The sequence below is a fragment of the Lutra lutra genome, chromosome 10 (assembly GCF_902655055.1).
Source record: "Lutra lutra chromosome 10, mLutLut1.2, whole genome shotgun sequence".
In the NCBI taxonomy this organism is placed as follows: domain Eukaryota; kingdom Metazoa; phylum Chordata; class Mammalia; order Carnivora; family Mustelidae; genus Lutra; species Lutra lutra.
The window spans coordinates 8,653,394-8,672,776 of NC_062287.1; the positions used below are offsets into that span (position 1 = coordinate 8,653,394).

Consider the following 19,383-nt stretch of genomic DNA (forward strand, 5'->3'; position numbering starts at 1 on the left):
ACTTATAAATCCCTTTACCCAAAAGCCAACTTAAGCCAGTGAAAGAGGTAAATTAAGTTCTTCTTGACTAACCCTCAGCCGCTCCATTCAAAGGGCTTCTTTTTATGTTCCCGCTTGGGCTCATGATGTCCTCTCCTTGAACTATCTAGATGATTCTGCTGTCTCTACCACCGGTACGAATCCGCCCTTTCCTCTACACCTCAACTCAGCAGCCAGGTCCTTCAGGAAGCTTCTCAGCATACCCTGACCACCACAGATCTCCCCTTTCTTGAAAGTTCTAGCACATAAGCTGGCACTTCCTATAGTCTTAATATTATTTTCAAGTCGTTTTTTGCATGTGTAACTACACAAGCTGTAAGTTATTTAAGGGCAAAATCTGTCTCTCATTACTTCTTTTACATCCCTTAAAAAATCCAGCTCTGTGACAAGGACGTAATATCTTCTGATTTTCAAACCTGCCTAACCAGCTGGCTCCGAGCTCTAAGATGCAGGTGCCTCCTGCTGCTGACTCCCTTCTCCCAGAGCACCCTGGACTTTTCCTTTAAAGCACCCAAAGCGGGTTGTAACTATATATTGATTTGTATGCTTATTGTTTAAAATCCAGGTCTGAGAGGACAAGGAATTCGCACGTATTGCTCATCACTATATACCTAGGATCACCCGCAGTGCCTGGTGGTGTTCAAAAAAATCTGTTGATTGGATGCATGTCAGATGGATAAACAGAAAATGGAATAAAGAAAAAACATCATCTCTCAAAGTGAACCCTCAAAGTTTTAGGGCCTGAAACCTTTGAGAAACTAATTGGCTTCCATTTCTAAAAGAGCATGTGGTAGTATGTCACAGGCTTATTAAAACCTTCCCCTTTCCTCAGGAGGAGCTAGAGAGTAATTAGGTCTGCAGCCCCATCCAGTCTAGGGTCTAAGACATGAGTGACCATCTCATGCAGATGGTGCCATATTTCTCTCTGTTACAGAAATTGCTCAAGTAGAAAAACCAGGGTCTCAAGAAGACAGAGGAAATGTAACAACCCCAGGGAAAGGGCTGGAAGGCATCCCAGGATCAAGCTCCCAAGAGCATTTCATGAACCACCTCAGAGCAGTCTCCCTAAGGTACCCAGGCTCTGACAGAACAGCCCAACTTAATCATCCCAAGTCAGCAACATGAGACGTCATGGTGCTGACGGTTATAAACTGCTGTGGCAAGACTGGGCTGTGAGGGGCGCCTGGGTGGCTCAGTGGGTTGAGGCCTCTGCCTTCCACTCAGGTCATGATCTCGGGGTCCTGGGATCAAGCCCACATCGGGCCCTCTGCTCCCCACATCAGGAGTCTGCTTACCACCCCCCACCACCTGCCTCTCTGCCTACTTGTGATCTCTGTCTGTCAAATAAATAAAAATAAAATCTTTAAAAAAAAAAGACTGGTGAATACTGTTATGCTGAAAAAAAATAAAAAAATTAAAAAAAAAAAAAAAAAAAAAAAAAGACTGGGCTGTGAGATCCCACTGTTCTTTCAATGACATCAATATATACCAGGAAATGCCAAGTAAGAAAGAGAAACTCAGAATAATTTTGGCCCCTGAGGCTGCGTGCTAATTAATTGAAAAGCCTGACATCTATACAATGCTTTAGAATTTAAAAACATCTTCATATTTCCACTCTCATTTAATCCTTGCAACATTCCCATGAAAGAGATAAAATATTACCATCTCTGTTCTAGTGTAAATTCAGTAAATCTGGGAATCAGGAACAACCAGCAAGCCGCATCTTCTGACCCCTTACTCTCTTCTATGCACTCTGTACACCTTCAAGTGAATTGTACCTTCCCAGTTCTTAAACCAGCAGATTTTTTTTTTCTTTCTCAGCCTATGGTCATGAAAAGAATGCCAATTTATGGGAAGTGAGTAAAATTTATGGGAAGTGAAAAACCTCTGAAGGCACTAACCTCCCTCCCTCCCCTTGCACCAGAGGTGTGCGGAGAGGGCAGAGGGGAAACGAAGCAGCAGCAGCGACAAACGGGACATACAATGAGTTAAGTTTGGGGTCTGTGGCTCTACCGAGTTCTGCTCAAACTTGGAAACGCTTCTGCTCAGGGACCAGCCCTGCCAGAGAAACCAATCCCCAACACTTCTGATAGAGCACAGGAGACTACTAAAAGCTTGCTGCTACAGGCCACTGTGCAAGCTGTGGGATTCTGGGTGAATTTTGGCCTGATCTTCCTGACACCCCGCATCTTGTAAGTCTACCCCTGCTCTGCAGTTGAGTTCACTCCCTCGCTGCCTCTCATCTAGCCAACCAGAATCATTTCCTGACTTCCTCCTGGGCCTCCAACGTTCCCTCCTTTCAGTGCACCTCCCACACGATCACCAATGCAATCTCAGATGTCACTCCCTCTTGGGATCTTCCTGGGTCCCTCCCACCCCAGTCCCGTGGAACTGCCACACCCCTCCTATGCTTCAGTGGCACTTCTCTGATGGTGTTTCTCTCCAGGTTTACCATAAACTCCCCAAGGCAGCGGTCTTGTCTACACACAGTCTAAAGTCTTAAAGGTAGAAGATATTTGATAAAGTTAATCAAATTGAGCCCATTATGCTTTATTTCTGGCCGGACCATCCGGCCTGTTAGGGAAGCAGAAGGCTCAGTGGGGAGCAGCAAGCAGCATCTCTGGAAAGGAGCGCTGAGGAGCCTGAACGCAGAGGAGCCACTGCACCTATGTGGCATACCAGGGGCTCCAGTCACGCTTGGCTCACCACGAGCCAAACCTTTGGCTCCTTCATCAAGAGCTTTCAAATTCTCACATAGGAAGCGTCCAAGCATGCTGCTTTGCCTTGTCCCAAAGGCTCTCCGTTTACGGGCACGAGCTGTGGGTCTAGGGGGCCACCAGAAGGGGAAATGGGGAGATGGGCAGCCCTTCTCATGTCAACCCTTCAAAACTAAAAGGGGAAAAAGAGTCACCAGAAAACTACTCCCTTGCCCCACTTGCTATTAACAGAGTTTGTTCTGTAGCCAATGTATTGCTGGTCCGTATTTGTGAGCCACTCAGTTTCCCTTTGCTAACAGGAAGGTTGCTTGGGGTCTGCTGTCCCCTCAGAGCTGGAGATCTTCCCAGGGCCAGACCTCATGTTCTCACAGTTTTCCCAACTCAGAATAGAAGGCCCAGGAGCAACCTACCCCAAGTATCACATCAAGTAACAATAACGAAGACCGTATGTGATGCAGAGAGCTTCCCAACATCACTGCGGCTTCCCCTTCCAGGTCTCTCCTATGACTGGTCCAATCTGACCATGTGTGAGTATCAATCCATGATTCCACCACCTCTCAGGCCCCTCCACTCCCTCAGAACCCCCAACTCTCCTCACCCAGCTCACAGCCATGACCACTCTCCTCCATAAACTCAACTCCCTTGTCCCCTTCTTGCTTTGTTGAACTTTTTTTTTTTAAACATTTTATTTGAGAGAAGAGAGAGACAGTGAGAGAGAGCATGAGCAAGGAGAAGGTCAGAGGGAGAAGCAGACTCCCCGTGGGGCTGGGAGCCTGATGTGGGACTCGATCCCGGGACACCAGGATCATGACCTGAGCTGAAGGCAGTCGCTCAACCAACTGAGCCACCCAGGGGCCCTTTGTTGAACTTTCTTGGCCTAAACCCAACCTGCACACAAAAGGGTGCATCAATGTTCACAGCAGCATTATTTACAATACCCAAAAAGTAGAGATAACCCAAGTATCCATGAACTGGGGAAGAGGTACACAAAATGCTTATATCCATATGATAGAATAGTATTCGACAACAAAGAAGGACACCGACTGATACATGCTATAACATGAACGAACCACCAAAACATGCGAAATGAAAGAATCCAGTTACAGAACCCCATGTATTACATAATTCCACTTACATACATACAACTGGCAAACTTAATAATTATTAAATTGGACACTTAAAATGGATGGATTTTATGGTATGTAAATTATACTTCCATGAATTTGTTTTAAAAAACTAAAAAAAACCCTCTGGTTAGATTCACCTGTTCTGTGATTCAGCACTGTGGCTCTCTCTACAGCCAGAGAAGAAAAAAGCAACCACACTGGTCCCACTTAAAACTCAGGGGGGTTCTTGATCTTGTCTTCCAATCATACTGTTTGTTGAGCTTCTTTGTTTCCTACTTGCCTCAATTATCTCCCTCTCCTTAATTCTCTGACCTCATCCCCATATAGTCCCTTCTCATCTGATTCTCCTAACTTCCTGCTTCACGGAGAAAACAGGCCAGAGAACCTCCAGACTCCCGTTATCACACCGACCTGCTGCCGGTTTCTAGTCTGCTCTCTCTAGCAGGTACATGTGACTATTTAAATTAAGATTAATTAAAAATTCAGTTCCTCATGCACAGTCATCACATTTCAAATGTTTAAAAGCTACATGCAGCTCCTGGCTCCTATACTGGCCGGTACAGACACAGAACTTCTCCTTCACTGCAGAGAGATGATCTACCTACCGCCCATCTGTCCAAAACATTTCCGCTACTTACAGGTATGTCTCCTCTCTCCCACCTTAAGGGCACTGCTCCCGCAATTCCTTCCTTTCTCCTACATAATCACTTTTCAGCTAAGAGATCATTTCCATTGGCATACTAATACAATCATTACTGAAATAGGTAATAGATAATGGCATTCTCAACAGAAACACGAATAGCGAATATGTGATATGATAAAGGTGTTAACTGATGCTACTGTCACAATCATATGGCAATACATGAACACATGTGTACACCTTAAACTTACAAAATGCATATGGTAATTTTTTAAAAAGATAATGGTAAGGATTGCACAACACTGTAAATATAATTAATGCCACTGAATTATACACTTAAAATAGGTAAAATGGCAAATTTTTAAAGATTTCTTAGAGAGAGAGAGAGCGCGAGAGAGCATGCACACAAGCAGCAGGAGCGGGGGTGGGGGGAGGAGACTCCCCACCAAGCAAGGAGTCCCACGTGGGGCTCAATCCCAGGACCCTAGGATCATGACCCAAGCCAAAGACAGACACTTAACTGGCCCTATTTCTCTGCTTCCCTCTGCTTCTCTGACTTCTCTCTTTAACCATCTCCAATTCTACTTTTGCTCTCATCCTCCTCTTCTCTCAAGTCACCACGCCTCTACCACTCCACCAAAATTGCTTTGATCAGCTGCCTAACCCAATGAACAGTTGTTCTTATTCAACTTTATCAGCAGCTTCTGAGCACTCCTTCCTCCTAAAAACACCTTTTTCCCTGCTTCTGAGTCCCAGACCTGCCTCTCGGGACCTGGTCCTCTAGCTTTTCCTTTCTGCAACTCTGCCCACCAGGCCTCCCTGGACTTCTACCCACAAAACACCTGACTCCTCCAACTCAACCCCATTACTCCTTCACCTGACGGCCCTGACTTCCCTCTTGTCATTATTTCTCAGGCCCTTCTGAAGAGCCAGAAAAGCCCTGGTCTATTTGATCCCTCTATTTTTTTTTTTTTTTTTTAAGATTTTTGACAGACAGAGATTACAAGTAGGCAGAGAGGCAGGCAGAGAGAGAGGGTGGGGAAGCAGGCTCCCCGCTGAGCAGAGAGCCCGATGCGGGGCTCCATCCCAGGACCCTGAGATCATGACCTGAGCTGAAGGCAGAGGCTTAACCCACTGAGCCACCCAGGCGCCCCACATTTGGTCCTTCTATTTAAGATCAAGTAAGGCCTACCCCTTCCTTGACTGAGCCTTAACCCTAAAAATAATGGATGTGAACTTCTAGCTCCTTAAAGGACATAGTCAATCTTCCTAACAGTGTTATAATACTCTCAGGAAGATAGTTGAAGTTGATTGCCAAAAGTCATCCATGTCAAACACTTATTTGCATTGTCTCCAGTGGATCTGTTTTAGTTAGTTTCTTTTATTTGGATGATACCTGAATAAATTTTGCATTCAGTGCCTAGAAAAGGAGAGCACTCTTTTAGATTTCTCAGGAAGCTGGACAAGAATAGAAGATGTGTTTGGGTCCATATAAAAAGGAAATGATGGCTATTACAGTCAGCCCAAGACTGGAAGTTATTCAATCAAGATTCTAATTTTCACCCTATTATTCAATCTTAAAAAGGATACATTGTATAACATGGATGAACCTTGAAAACATGATGCTAAGTGAAAGAAGCCAACCACAAAAGACCACATATGGTGTGACTCCATTTACATGAAATGCCCATCTCTAGTTCATCTCTAGCCACGTACCTAGAAGCATCAAGGAATGGTCTGTAGGCCAAGCTGATCCATTCTTCTCTATTTGATGAGTATTTCGGCTCCCGGGGCGTTTCTCTCATGGTGTCCAAATCCACTAAATAATGGCATTTACTGATGTCAATCTGCAATGGAGAAAGGCCAACGCTTCATCAGCAATTGCAAAGGTCCTTTCAGGATAAGGAACATTAATTACAATCCTAAAAATTCCCACAGAGTTTCAGAAACACAAACCTCCAAGTCCTTGGACAACATTACTTGTGCTCTCTCCCCTCAGATGACAGTGTTGGGTGCTGGGAAATTATTTAGGCTCCTGGTTGCAGGAGAGAGACATGCAACCACCCAGCCAAATATATAGGTAAGCTTTGGGAGTTCTGACACGAGTTTGGGTATTAAATTCCTCTGGCCTCACAGGCACTTCTGAAGCTAACATGAGTCCACAAGCAACTCAGAAAACTCTCTTCTTCTATCATTCCCTTCCAATCTACCACCTCTTATCGCAGAGACTGAAAGTGCATCACCTAACCACGTACGCTAATGTGTGAGAAGCCCTATGCCTGCTGACAGAGCCATGTGAGGTCACCCTACACCTCCTAAGTGGCACAGCAATATCACACATCATCATCTCCTTCACAAATTCAAGAGAACTGACAGAGACACGGGAACTGGCATCGTAGCAAAAGATCAGTAAAACTGAGGTATCAGAACTGTAAGAGTGGAGAAGGTTACAAAAAATATATAGCAACTATTAGCAAAACTATAGCCATCCAGCTGCTTTCAACAGGGATACATCAGAGCATCACAGGTAATCATAAGAGAATATTAATACATTTCACTTAAAACTATACAAGTACCATGCTTCTCACAGAATTGACTAATTGAACAGAACACGCTATGATACTTCTGCTGTTAAATAGTCCCTAGTTCCTAGTCCTAGCCAAAAATCCCAAGTATATGACAGAGCCAGATCCAGACCCAAGTCAGTATGACTTTAAAAGTCCTATCAAGACTGGCCCAAATGACTGATTCAGAAGGGAAACGCTCTCAGGAACTCATCTAAACGTTTCTTACAAACTAAAACCAATGAAGAGTCCTCCTAGAATGCCAGGTGTCAGCTAAGATAAAGGCCACTGGAAACATAAACAGATTTATAGCAAACCTCATATTTAATGGTAAAGGGTTGAAAGTTCTTCCCTTGCGATCAGGAATCAGTCAAGAGTTACCACTACTTTATTCAACATTGTACTAGAGATTCCAGTCAGCAGGGTAAGGTAAAAGAAAGAAATGACAGAAGACATGGAAAGAGATGATAAAACTCACTCATCACAATGATATGACTGGTATATAAGAAATCTGGTTGCCCAACAAATGTTTGGAATTCAGAGAGTTTATCAAACTTTAGACTTACAGGATGTAAACATCAATGTCATATATTCCTACAGAACAGCAGAAAATATAGAAAATGTTTTTATTCCTCAAAATTATGTATGTTTTTATATTATAAAAACATAATTCATAAGAATATGAAAATGTATGCCCTGGAATAAATCTAACAAAAATATGGGAAAGTCCTCTATAAAAAATTATGGAATTTCATTGATAAATATCTGTCAACTGATCAATTTATAATGTGGTATATTCATATAATTAAAATGTGGCAAATACATGCAATGAAGTATTGTTCAATCTTAAAAAGGATACATTGTATAACATGGATGAACCTTGAAAACATGATGCGAAGTGAAATAAGCCAACCACAAAAGACCACATATGGTGTGACTCCATTTACATGAAATGTCTAGAACAGACAAATCTATTGAGACAGAAAGCAAATTAGTGGTTGCTAGGGACGGGGGAAGTAAATGCTTAATGGGCATGGGGTTTTCCTGGGGTAAGGGGTGGGGGAAGGATGAAAATATTCTGAAATTAGTGGTTATGGCCTCACAACAGTATGAATGTACTAAACACCACTGAATAGTGCACTTTAAAAATCACTGCTTACCCTAAGATCCAGCACCTCCATTTCTAGTACCCAAAAGAATTGAAAGCAGGGACTAAAAACAGGTATTTTTTTTTTTTTTAGATTTTTATTTATTTATTTGACAGAGATCACAAGTACGAAGAGTTGGAGGCAGGGTGGGGTGGGAAGCAGGCTCCCCGCTGAGCAGAGAGCCCAATGCAGGGCTCGATCCCAGGACCCTGACCTGAGCTGAAGGCATAGGCTTTAACCCACTGAGACGCCCAGGTGCCCCAACAGATATTTATTTTTATATACTGATTTATTTTTAAGATTTTTATTTATTTGACAGAAGAGGGAGAGAAAGGGAATACTAGCAGGGGTAGCAGCAGAGTGACTGAGAGGCCCAATGAGGCCCAATGAGGGGCTCAATCCCAGGACCCTAGGTGCCCCAAAACAGGTATTTATATCCCAATGTTCACAGCAGCATTAATCACAACAGACAAGAGGTAAAAACAACTCAAAAGACCATCATGGAAGAATGGATTAAAAAACTATCTAAGGGGGGCTCCTGGGTGGCTCACTGGGTTAAGCCTCTCTGCCTTCAGCTCAGGTCATGATCTCAGGGTCCTGGGATCGAGCCCCACATCGGGCTCTCTGCTCAGCAGGGAGCCTGCTACCCCCCCCCCCCCGCCTGCCTCTCTGCCTACTTGTGATCTCTCTCTCCCTCTGTCAAATAGATAAATAAAATCTTTAAAAATAAAAAAATAAGAAACTATCTAAGGCATATCAATTTTCAGTTTGAAATGATTAAAAAGGTCTAGAGAGGGCACCTGGGTGGCTCAGTGGGTTAAAGCCTCTGCCTTCAGCTCAGGTCATGATCTCAGGGTCCTGGGATCGAGCCCCACATCGGGCTCTCTGCTCGGCAGGGAGCCTGCTTCCCCCTCTCTCTCTGCCTGCTTCTCTGACTACTTGTGATCTCTGTCTCTGTCAGGTGAATAAATAAAATCTTAAAAAAAAAAAAAAAAAAAGAAATGGGCAAATGACCTTGACGGGTACAAAGAAGAAATCTAAATGGCCAAAAACAAATGAACAATGTTCAACCTCATCAGTAATCAAGGAAATGCAAATCAAAATCACAATGAAAATTTACAATACCGAGTGCTGGCCATAATGTGGAGCAAATCTATCCCTCGCTGACAGGAGATTAGATTGGCACAACATTTTTAGAAAATTATTTCACAGAATCTACAAAAATTGAATACATACATTTGCTATGATCCAACATTTATATCCCCAGGTTTTAGACTGAACCATATGAAATAATTAATATTTCACTGTTTATTCCATAAAATTGGTAATTTCACTGTGGTTCAAGCTAATGTATATCCAATAGAAATACATGCCCCAAAAGACAATCCAAGAATGTTCAATGTGGCTTTATTTGCAGTTGGCCCAGACCAGAAACAGCAAACATCCATCAACAGTAAAATAATACCCTGTGGTACAGTCACACAAAGATATACTATGCAGTAACAAAAGAAAAACTACAGCTACATGCAACAACATGTGTGATTATTATTAACAAAGTGTTGAGGGAAAAGACCAAAATGCAAAAAAAAAAAAAAAAAAAGAAAAAGAAAAAGAAAATGCAGTATGATTCCATGTACATGAAGTTCAAAAACAGCCAAAACTCATTTAAATCATTTAGGAATGCATATAAAAGTGGTAAATCTAGAGAGAAGAGCAGGGAAATTATCACCATATAAAGTCAGTTGAGCCCCCCTGAAGGGGGCAGTGGGCAGTGATCAAAAGGAGTTGCTGCGGGTGTTCTGGATGGGGGTAATGTTCTAGTATTTGACCTTGGTGATGTTTACACAGGCACCTGGCTCTAATATTACTGATTACTGTACACCTGTGTTTTGTGCACATTTAGGCTTTGGGGTTATACACAACTAAAGGTTTTTAAAAAGTGCTTTTAAAAACAACTTGTTCACTTTTAGCCTGCAGTAAACTCTATCTTTCTCCCCACAATCCCCCCACCCTGCCTCTAACTCATAGTACTGTTCCCATTCTCTCCTAGCATTATTTATATGTAAAAGTCTTGAGTTTCACATCTGTCTCTACATATGGGCTATTCCTCCAGGGGAGAGAAGGCACACTGGGAACTGACGTCAGACCCAATTCCATTCCACATAACTCTAAAAATGATTCTTCGCATAAACACTTCAGGAAGCAGACTTTCTGGTCTCAACACCCACTCTGTAGCTCCCAAGGATTTTAAAAACATGAAACAAGTTTTTAAAAGCTTTGCAAGCGCCATGCCTCTGTAGTCAAATAGAAGCAACCAGGGGCAGAGACTCCCACGGTCTCATGCCAAGACCTCCTTCGGTTAGATGGCCTCCGTACAACATTTCAATATTTGACCTCAACCTGGCCTTTTCTGGCCAGGCATACTCCAGGTCTGATTATCTAGATTTGGTTCTGGGTACAGGGGTCTCTCAAAAATCTGGGTAGTAACTAACTAATACCCAACTAAACCAGTTAGCTTTTGGTTCCATTCATCACACCATCCATATGCAAATTCCATTTAATGTTGTTAGAAAGATCCCATGGGAAAATCCTATTACTTGAGTTAATAGTCCATTAAAAAAATATATAACCTCTTCAGCCTTTTTGGGAAGCAACTGCTGATTTTTTTTTTTCCAGCAAGCAGTTAATGAACAACTAAAACACACAAGGACAAAGGCTCCCAGCAGAAAGTGGTTAGCTATGATCATGGGCAGGTTCTTCTTCTTCTTCTTCTTCTTTTTTTAAAAGATTTTACTTACTTATTTGAGAGAGAGAGAAAGAGAGAGCATGCACAAGCTTGCGGGGAGGGGTAGAAGGAGAGGGAGAAAGAGACTCTCTGTTGAGCAGGGAACCCAAAGCAGGGCTCTATTCCAGGACCTTGGGATCATGACCTAAGCTGAAGGCAAACACTTAACTGACTGAAGTACCCAGGTGCCCCAAGGGCAGGTTCTTTATTAAAGAAGAAATAAGATATTTAGAGAAAAGGAACAACAAATAACAAAATAAAAAGGCAACCTATGGAATGGAAAAAAAAATACTTGCAAACCATTTAACTGATAAGGACATACAACTCAAGAGCAAAAAACCAAATTATCTGATTTTAAATGGACTAAAGACCTGAAGAGACACTTTTCCAAAGAAGATACATGAATGGCCAACAGGTACATAAAAAGGTACTTGATGCCACCAATCATTAGGGAAGTGCAAATCAAAACCATAATGAGATACCACTCACCTCGCATCTGTTAGAATGGCTATTATCAAAAAGACGAGCGATAACAAGTACTGGCCAGGATGTGAAGAAAAAAGAACGCTTGAAAACTGTTAGCGGGAATGTAAATTGGTACAGCCATTATGGAAAACAGTAAGGAAGTTCCTCAAAAACTTAAAAAGAATTACTACATCATCCAACAATCTCACTTTTGGGTATATATCTGAAGAAAATGAAGTCACTATCTGAAGAGACATCTACAATCCCATGTTCATCGCACCATTATTCACAAGAGCTAAGATATAGAGACAACCTATGTGTCTGTCAGTGGATGAAATGTGATACATATGTAACACATGCACATGTCACATTTCATGGACTTAGTCAAAGTCCATGTGCACATGCACACACACACACAGGGATATTATTCAGCCATAAAAAAGAAGGAACCCCTGCTACGTGTGAAAAGATTAATCTTGACGGCATTATGCTGAGTGAAGTAAGATTGACAGAGAAAGACATAGTATATGATCTCTCTTACTGTGGAATCTAGAAAAGTTGAACTCACAATAACAGGTGTAATGGTGGTCACCAGGATCTGGGGGAAGTTGAGAGAGGTTAAAGGGTAAAAATTTCAGTTACAGGATGACGAAGTTCGGAGGACCTCAAGTACAGCCTAATAACCATCATTAACAATATGGTGTTGTAGGGGTGCCTGGGTGGCTGTCGGTTAAGCACCCAACTCCATTTTGGCTCAAGGTTGTAAGATCGAGCCCTGTGTTAGGCTCCACACTCAGCAGGGAGTCTGCTTGAGATTCTCTCCGCCCCCCAAACCCTCTCTACAAAAAGGGGGGGAGGGAGCCAATACAATGTTGTACATCTGAACTCTAAGACAGCAGATCTTTTTTTTTTTTTTAAAAGATTTTATTTATTTATTTGACAGAGAGAAATCACAAGTAAGCAGAGAGGCAGGCAGAGAGAGAGGAGGAAGCAGGCTCCCTGCTGAGCAGAAAGCCCGATGTGGGGCTCGATCCCAGGACCTGGGATCATGACCTGAGCCGAAGGCAGCGGCTTAACCCACTGAGCCACCCAGGCGCCCTAAGACAGCAGATCTTAAATGTTCTCAACATTTAAAAAAAAAAAGGTAACTTTTTGTTATGTGTGGTGATAGACATGCTAAGTCACCCAACTGTGGTCATCACTGTACAACATACACATTCATCAAATCACCACGTTGTGTACCTTAGACAAAGTTGTGTGTCAATTTAATCTGAGTAAAGCTAGAGAAAACATTTATTTAAACAATTAGAAGAGGAACTCTCTGTCAGGGGGCTTAGATTCAGGTCTGGCCTCCACCACAAACTAGATGGCTGACCCATACTCACTTATCCTTTTTATGCCTCAATTTCTTCTGTAAAATAAGAATAATACCATTTACCTCAGAGAGTTATAATGAGGATTAAATGAAAGGATTCACTTGAATAAAACCTGTAAATTATAAAGGACTACACAGATCGCTGTAACATTAGAAGGAATCTTTGACTAAGTCCATGAAATGTGAGAACTTGACTGACAGGAAAGAGCTTTGGAGCATTAGGGCCCATTAAAATGAATTGTTCTTGCTCTCAGTTGCCATCAGTGTTTACTGTCAATTCAAGCTATGCCCAACATGTACGACAAGATTAACTACTCACAGTTCTCCATTAGCAATGAATTAGCAGCAGCTACTAAATGACACTAAAAATGTCTTCTGGGCATCATCAACGCCTTTATTAAGTACCTATTTGACATTAGCATACATAAAATACAGAAAGTCAGTATTATAAGAACAATCAGAGTTTAGAGAGGAAGAAATCACTGGGGGTTGAAAAGATTTCCTGGAGATAGTGGTAAAAGAAAGAACAGAGTCAAAACAGCAGAAATGAGCATGGTTTACAGGGGAAACAGGAGAAATACCGGCTGGTCCCAGGAGGTGTGTACTGAGAAAAGTGGAAAGAGAATCTGAGGGCTGAAAACCCAAATCAAGAGAATCTAGGGGCGCCTGGGTGGCTCAGTGGGTTAAGCCGCTGCCTTCGGCTCAGGTCATGATCCCAGGTCCTGGGTTCAAGCCCCACATCGGGCTTTCTGCTCGGCGAGGAGCCTGCTTCCTCCTCTCTCTCTGCCTGCCTCTCTGCCTACTTGTGATCTCTGTCTGTCAAATAAAAATAAAATTAAAAAAAAAAAAAGAGAATCTAGATTCTGTGCATCAGGATTCTACTCTAGGCTTTCAGCCAAAAAGTGAAGTGATTTAAAAATGGGTCTCAGAAAGAGAGAGACGCATGCATACTGGCTACGCAGGTTCGGGGGGGGGGGGGGGGTGGGGGGCGTACAGCAGTACTGGAGGGAAAGGTTGGAAGCAAGCACTCAGCTCACTAAGGCATTCAGCCCCGCTGTGAGTGAAGGCACCCTGAGGTTCTGTGCAGGGGGAAAGAGGAAAGAAAGGGTAAGTCTCGGGCATATTTCAGAGGAAACCAGTGATACCAAGACTTCTAACCCAGTGAACAGGAGAAAAGAGGGGACTGCATATGAAGAGTCAGTCTAGGTGAGATGGAGAAAAGATGTTGTATTTTACACGAAGGAACTGAAAAAAGGTCCCTGTACCTGGAACACGGGACTTAATGGGTGTTTGCTGTCTCTACTGCCTGCAACACTGCCTACTCCCACCTCATAAATCTCCCATTATCTTTCAGATCCCAGCCAAAAATTATCTCCTTAGGACAGTTCGCCAAGTTATATGCTCTCATAGCAACCACTACGTCTCCATTAAAAAAACTCCATCATTTGTGGCACCTGGGTGGCTCCGTCGGTTGGGCGACTGACTCTTGATTTCAGCTCAGGTCATGATCTCCAGGTCCTAGAATCAAGCCCAGCATTGGGCTCTGTGCTCAGCAGGGAGTGTGTTGGAGATCCTCTCCCTCTTGCTCTCTCCCTCGTTCTCAAATAAATAAATAAAATCTTGGGAGGAAAAAAAAACTCCATAATAAAATCTATGAATTAACTGGGAAGTCAATAAACTCTGTGGAAGCTGGAGCTGTGTCCATCTCATTCCCTTGTGCATTCCCAAACCATGCCCAGTACAAGGTGCACAGGAAGTGCCAAAACACAGTGAACAAATGCGCACAAGAGTACAAGAAAAAAGGTGTAACTAAGAGAAGGGAGGAAAAGGTGAAATGGTAAGAAACAGGACAAAAGAGAGGAGTAGAGAGGCATGGAAGAGCACAAATAACATGCAGGACACCTACAGCACTGAGCCAGACGTGAAGAAGCAAGGCACAGAAGAGGTCATTAGAGAGGTTGTAGGAGAAGAATCAAAGGAGTCTAGTTTGGAAACTTGGGGAGAGTGATTTCAAAAGCCACCAAAAGGCTGCAAGGAGACTCTGACATGGAGAAAAGTTAACAGGGGTGGGTTCCCCAATTGTACCCAAGAACACACTTATCACAGTGTAGTATGCCTGTGGGGGACAAGGAAAGAACTCACAGCCCAGCCTCCTTCTCTCAGTGACCTTCCCTGCTGTCTATCCCGCTGCCTGAGCCAAGCCCCACAAGTCCTAAGACAGGAAGGATGTGAACTTGCATTCAGGCATCTATCAGCTGGAAATGACAATGACGCACATAGCTTTAAAAATAGAGATCTTTGGCAAGGGCCAACGAGCAGTTCAGGAACATCACAGAGAAACCATCTCCATGTTTAAGAGATCTCATTTCTCAAATGTCACTGAAAAGTCTGGTAAACAAACGCAGTAAAGAATCCTCTAAGACTTTAAGGGGAAAATGCGAAAGATCCATCAAAATCAATTTGTCCCGTAACCTCTAAGTCAAGTGGGAGGACCGAAGTTGAGAAAAGGGTTCACTTTGCCCCAAGCTAAGTACAGTCTGCTCCTAAACTGAGGCGTCAAACAGCAACAACGGCTGGCAAAAGTCAGGAATTTAATGCGTCTAAGCAGTATGCAGGATGTCTTTCTTTCTAAAACATCTAATAAATTTGGATTTATTACATTTTCTCATATCACCTTGTAAGCAACACTAGTGAAGCCCAGAACTTCTGCGTTGAGCCTTCTAAGCTCCATGGAGGCAGAAACTGAGTCAGTCTTGGCCAGCACGGTGTCCCCTGGTGCCCGTATTTACCTGGCACGCAGCAGCAGTCCAAAAGTACTTGCGGAAGGAAAGAACGATCACCAGCACACCAGAAGGCTGGACAACTCCAAGCACCAAGTGTCAATAAAAACTAAGACTAGCTATCTTTAAGTGCCAAGAATTTTCTCTCTTAGCTTCTAGCTCCAGGAAGGCTATCTATCTCCTCTAAAATGTCATACGGTGAAGATTAAACCGCACTGTAATACATCTACTAAAAAAAAATCTCTAATTAGGGGCGCCTGGGTGGCTCAGTGGGTTGAAGCCTCTGCCTTCGGCTCGGGTCATGCTCCCGGCGTCCTGGGATGGAGCCCCGCATTGGGCTCTCTGCTTGGCGGGGAGCCCGCTTCCTCCTCTCTCTCTGCCTGCCTCTCTGCCTGCTTGTGATCTCTGTCTGTCAAATAAATAGATAAAATCTTTAAAAAAAAAAATCTCTAATTAGCAAAATGAGTTCAAGCTCCAGTAAACTATTAATTTTGAGCAAGGCTAGACAATTCACCATAACAAGATTTAACTATTTGGGTATTTCATAGAATGAAAAATTGAAGTATGAAAGTTGCCTAGAGAAATCAATTTCAACAACTATTCCTGGATCCCACTACTGTGATGAGAATACACAAGACCCTCCAGGTCTATGAGTGAACTCCTGCTACTGGGAATGGCGTGGAGAACCCAACAAGCACAGAAAATGAAAAAAAAAAAACACTCAAAAGCAAACTGAAATTCCAAATGGATATTCCTTGCTTTTCCTCAACTCACAGACAAGATGTGGCAGACAAGTTCAGTTCTGCAAGCCTATACTCTGCATATAAAGAATTTGTGAGAATCTATCCTTTAACTCCATTTTAGCCTCATTTTTATTATTAAAAAACACAATTATAACCAGAAATCCTATGTTGTGTGTGTGTATATATATATCCTATTGTATTTAAATATACATTATATCAATCAGCAGCCATAAAACAAACAAGTATTTGAAATAGCAAACTCTCCTAGAAGACATCAGCAGAAAAGCAGAATGCTACTCCAAACCTCCCACCCCCAACCAAGGACTTTTCTTACTTAAGTCGATCTAATATTATCTTTTGTGTCAAAAAATGGGACCCCAAATACTCCGCCTCTAACTCTAGCTCTATCACTTAGGGAAGTCACTTAACTCAATCTTAGAGGTTTTACCAGGTCTCCACAGGATCTGGACTGAAACCACGGAAATTGCTCTGAACTCTAAGGAAAGATCATTGTAGAGAAAATAATTTCATCACGAGTGTAAACACACTCGTGATTCTACTGGTTCTCAGTAGATTCTACTGAGATTCCACTCTTCTCAAAACTACTGCTGCTCATCATTAGAAACATCTTCATACTAAAAGACATCCGGCACTGGAGAACAAATACACAGGATCTGCTTTCTATGTTGTCAAGATTTGGGCAACTACAAAAACTTCTCACACTGACCATAGCTGAAGATGCGTTTGTCAAGAAGGCAAAGGTAAAGTAAAGATCATTCAGTTCTCTGAATTCGCTGATGTCAAGGAGCTATTTAAAGCCAAGATATTATCATTGTTGTTCTGACATTGTTAAATATGTAAAGGGTGAGGGAAATTCTGTGGGCCTGCATACTTGAAAAATGTTCAATTTTTATAAGGCTTCTTTAATTCTAAGTGCTTCATCAATATAAAACAGGTGATTCACTTATTTGTGGAAAATAAGGAATATCATGGAGGACATTAGGAGGAGGGAAAAATGAAGGGGGAGCAGTAGGGAGTGAGAGATGAACCATGAAAGATTATGGACTTTGGGAAACAAACTAAGGGTTTTAGAAGGGAGGTGGGTGGAAGACGGGTGAGCCAGTGATGAGTATTAAGGAGGGCCCGGGGTTGCATGGAGCCCTGGGTGTTATATGCAAACAATGAATCATGGAACACTATGTCAAAAACTAATGATGGTGACTAATATGACACAATAAAAAAATATTACTGTAATTCTCAAAAACAACTTTCCTGAAGGAGAATATTTATGCATTAAAAATAATACTTCAAGGGCACCTGGGTGGCTCAGTGGGTTGAGCCTCTGCCTTCGGCTCAGGTCGTAATTTCAGGGTCCTGGTATCGAGCCCCACATCAGGCTCTCTGCTCAGCAGGGAGCCTGCCTCCTCTTCTCCCTCTGCCTGCCTCTCTGCCTACTTGTGATCTCTGCCAAATAAATAAAATCTTTTAAAAAAAAAAATAACACTTCATATTTTTTTTAAAAATGTGATTTGGGAATAGGTCACATGTCTTACAGACAGCCTAGAGTTACCACACAGATACTTCCTGAAGTTGACAATGGCACACACAGAAAACTCAGGACAGTTGTTTTCCTTCTCACATTCCACGTTAGACATCACTAATCAACTGCAGCACTCTTGCACAGGCCTAGACACCATCTCCACATGCTTTTTGACCTGGGGTTCCAGTAAGCCACTACCAATTGATCCGAAGAGTCAAATGTACTGAAATCATTTGCCTTCCTTTTTAAATCAGTACATGGGGGTGAACACCCAGGATGGTGGTAATGCCAGTCAGTGAAGCCCAATCCACGTAACACAGAGTTCTCAACAATGTATCTCCATAGAAACAAATCTGTTTTTACACAAAACCCATTATTTAGAAAACTAAGAAATCGTGGGAAATTGCTTATCTTTTTTTACAACAACAAATTCAAAGTTTCTTATATAAATTAGACTTTTAAAATATCAGCTTATATAAACTATTTCAAGAATACATCTATAATAGGGGCGCCTGGGTGGCTCAGTGGGTTAAGCCGCTGCCTTCGGCTCGGGTCATGATCCCAGGTCCTGGGTTCGAGCCCCACATCAGGCTTTCTGCTCAGCAGGGAGCCTGCTTCCTCCTCTCTCTCTGCCTGCCTCTCTGCCTACTTGTGATTTCTGTCAAATAAATAAATAAAATCTTAAAAAAAAAAAAGAATACATCTATAATAAAGAATGAAATCATAACACTGTATGTTAACTATACTGGAATTCAAATAAAATAAAAATGCAATCATTAGTGTTTATGACTAAAATCCCTATCACTACCATCATTAAGGGAAGTCTATTAACATGGGATAAGGAACATGGTCCATGTTATTGTAAGAGTATCATATGGTGACAGATGACAGTTCCACTTGTGGTGAGCACAGTATAATGTATAATGAACTTGTCAATTCACTATCTTGTGCACCTGAAACTATGTTTGAAATTTGAAATTTGAATCCACTGGAAGAGAATAGAAAGTATAAGAATACACTGAAATTATTGTTTGTGACACTTTAACCCCCACTTATGTGTGTGTGGGTGTGTGTGTGCACATGTGCACACATGTATGCTGAATCATGACACAGAAGGTATTTCTCATTCTGTATTGGAGATATAGAAATCTGAAAGCCACTCTTAAAAGAAAAAAGCCTATTAAATATCAAATTACAAAAGAAAAATAAATGATACATTTTTCAGAGAATTTCTAGTTTAAAGTTGAAACATGTCTACAAAAAGCCATATAGCATTTTTGTATTTTTCTAGTTTTTAATTTTTTATATTATAGGGACGCCTGGGTGGCTCAGCTTGTTAAGTGTCTGCCTTCACCTCAGGTCAAGATTCCAGGGTCCTGGGATCAAGCCTCACATCAGGCTCCCTGCTTAGCAGGGAGTTTCCTTCTCCCTCTGCCTGCCGCTTCCCCTGCTTAGGCTAT

The 19,383-nt window shown here is 42.2% G+C and overlaps 1 protein-coding gene across 3 annotated transcripts in view; it reads right to left on the reverse strand.

Moving 5' to 3' along the window:
* The window catches only part of ALG9 (ALG9 alpha-1,2-mannosyltransferase), a 99,509-nt gene that overhangs the window by 22,853 nt on the left and 57,273 nt on the right, over positions 1-19,383 (reverse strand). For all 3 annotated transcript variants that reach the window (XM_047691231.1, XM_047691234.1, XM_047691232.1), the window contains exon 14: positions 6,240-6,370. In XM_047691231.1, the coding sequence (XP_047547187.1) occupies positions 6,240-6,370 (131 nt within the window). The remainder of the gene's footprint in view (positions 1-6,239; positions 6,371-19,383) is intronic.